Here is a 2,293-nt window from a genome sequence, read left to right as displayed (position 1 = left end):
CTCTCTCTCTCTCTCTCTCTATCTATCTATCTATCTATCTATCTATCTATCTATCTATCTATCTATCTATCTATCTGTCTATCTATCTATCTATCCATCTATCTATTTATCCATCTGTCTCTCGTCTGCCAGCCGGTCTATCTGTTTGTCTGTCTGTCTGTCTGTCGGTCTGTATGTATGTATATCCGTCTGTCCGTCCGTCTGCCTGTCCGTTGGTCTGTCTGTTGGTCTGTATGTGTCCTTCTGTCCGTTTATCTCTCTCTATCTCTCCCCCTCTCTCTTTCTCTCTCTCTGTCTCTCTCCCTCTCTTCCCCTTCTTTCTCTCTTTCTCACCGTCTCTGTCTCTTTATCTCACTCCCTCTCTCTTTCGCACTTCCGCTCCACCCCCACTCCACCCCCACGCCCGTCTTAGTACCGTATTACTTTCTCCCGGTAGCTGGAAATACCATTGATAGGTCCTACGTCTTTACTATCTGTTTGTTATTTCTCTCTCCTCTTTCTCCTTCTTTCTATTAGGGTGCGCCGATAGCTTGGTGTGCATCATGCTGGTCTTGAGTTAGGACTACCCTGTTCTGTAGTCCCACAGGGAGCTTCTTTAACATGTTTAAGGAGTTTCAGAACTCCCTGCCATGTGGACTTGGTTCTATTATAAATGGATGTTGAATTTGAAGGTCCCGCCTTTTAAATAACGTTTCAGGGTTAAATTAGACGTTACTTTTGAATGTCGTTTCATGGTTAAACTAGGTGTTGCTTTTAAATGATATCGTGTCTGCGTTAAATTAGACGTTACACCCATACGATCACCTTGGTAACCCATCTTTCTAAATGTTTGTGTGGTACCAAATGCCGACATTATGTTGATGCGCTTCCTTTAACTGTAGTAATAATAAGTAATAAAATAGCATTTGTATACCGCATACCCCCGCTCAACAGCAAGCTCTGTGGTTTTACACTATATTGATTATATTTAATTGTAATAGCCAGACAAATGTAACTCCCTCGCACATCCTTAACTTTCCTTATATTATTATTTTATGTTGCTCTTCACTTTTATTCTTCTCTTTAACAGTGACTTATAAAAACGAATATGGATAGACAAGATAATTAGTATTTAGGATACTTGGATCAGGAAAAGGCTGTGACATCTCGCACTTCCTAAAAAAATAGAAGATACTTTTCCGATCCAGCGGCCATCTGGGTTCTAGCCCTTCGGCCTAAAAATCGAAGATGAAAGAGACACTTTTATTATGACCTAAATATTATTGTGTTTCAAGTGCCGTAAAACTCTTTTTTTTTTTACTACTAAAACTGATGACCACCTTTGTGTCCATGTCCAGACGCCAAGCCCCGCACGGCGTACGCCTGCGAGAACGAGGCCCTGACCCTCGAGTGTGAGGAAGGACGGGTCATCCGGATCCAGAGGGCCAACTACGGCCGGTTCGCCATCGACGTGTGTAACAAGTACGGAGAGACGGAGGGCTGGAGCGTGCAGTGCTTCTCACCAAAGTCCAAAGACACCATCTCTGAGAGGTGAGGGAGTCTGAACTATCTACACTATCTACCGCCTTTTGTTCTTGTGATTTGTTTGGTTTTGTATTGGTTAGTTTTTTAGAGGGTTTTTGTTTTGGTCTGGTCTGTGTTTAGTGCTCTCTCTCTCTCTCTGTCTCTCTGCCTCTCTCCCCTCCTCCCCCCCCTCTCTCTCTCTCTCTCTCTCTCTCTCTCTCTCTCTCTCTCTCTCTCTCTCTCTCTCTCTCTCATGTTCCACTACTCCTTCTGTCACAGCTTTAGCAACAATCTCCAAAACCGTAGACTCTGTGCAACTCACACACACAACGACCGACTTCCCAGAGCACCCAATTACGTATATGGCTCCTGTATGCTTTTTTAAAATTTACCATTGTTAACCAGCTCCCCTCTGTTTATTTACAGAGCATAACGAACGATTTTTTCTCTTCTTTTTTTTCCAACTCATCTTCTCTTTTTTAGAGTGCTTTTTATGTTCTGAAAACCTATCTACTTCTCAGACACAGCTCAGCTCAGCTGAACAGCAACCTTTCCCCCCTAGGACGAGTGAGAAAGTGAGTGCAAAATCCACGCCTCAGCATCCCTGTTTTGGCTCACCGCGGCTCACAAGGAAAGACTTATCTAGTGGGAGAGACAAAATCAAGAACAGCCGCCAAAGGTAGCTATGATACAATGGTATTCTTCTAACGGTATCTTCTCTGTCGTTTGCACCCCCTCTCCCTCTCTCTCTTCTCTCTCTCTCTCTCTCTCTCTCTCTCTCTCTCTCTCT

General features: G+C 43.7%; 1 protein-coding gene across 1 annotated transcript in view; it reads left to right on the top strand.

The window, feature by feature from the left end:
• Positions 1-2,293, top strand: part of LOC101864702 — a gene marked incomplete in the record, with an annotated part of 31,662 nt that overhangs the window by 1,163 nt on the left and 28,206 nt on the right. Inside the window, 1 exon segment of the mRNA XM_013086139.2 lies at positions 1,338-1,530. Within this exon segment, the coding sequence (XP_012941593.2) occupies positions 1,338-1,530 (193 nt within the window).

Source organism: Aplysia californica, unplaced genomic scaffold (assembly GCF_000002075.1).
Source record: "Aplysia californica isolate F4 #8 unplaced genomic scaffold, AplCal3.0 scaffold00439, whole genome shotgun sequence".
Classification (NCBI taxonomy): domain Eukaryota; kingdom Metazoa; phylum Mollusca; class Gastropoda; order Aplysiida; family Aplysiidae; genus Aplysia; species Aplysia californica.
This window is presented reverse-complemented; position numbering and strand designations above follow the sequence as displayed.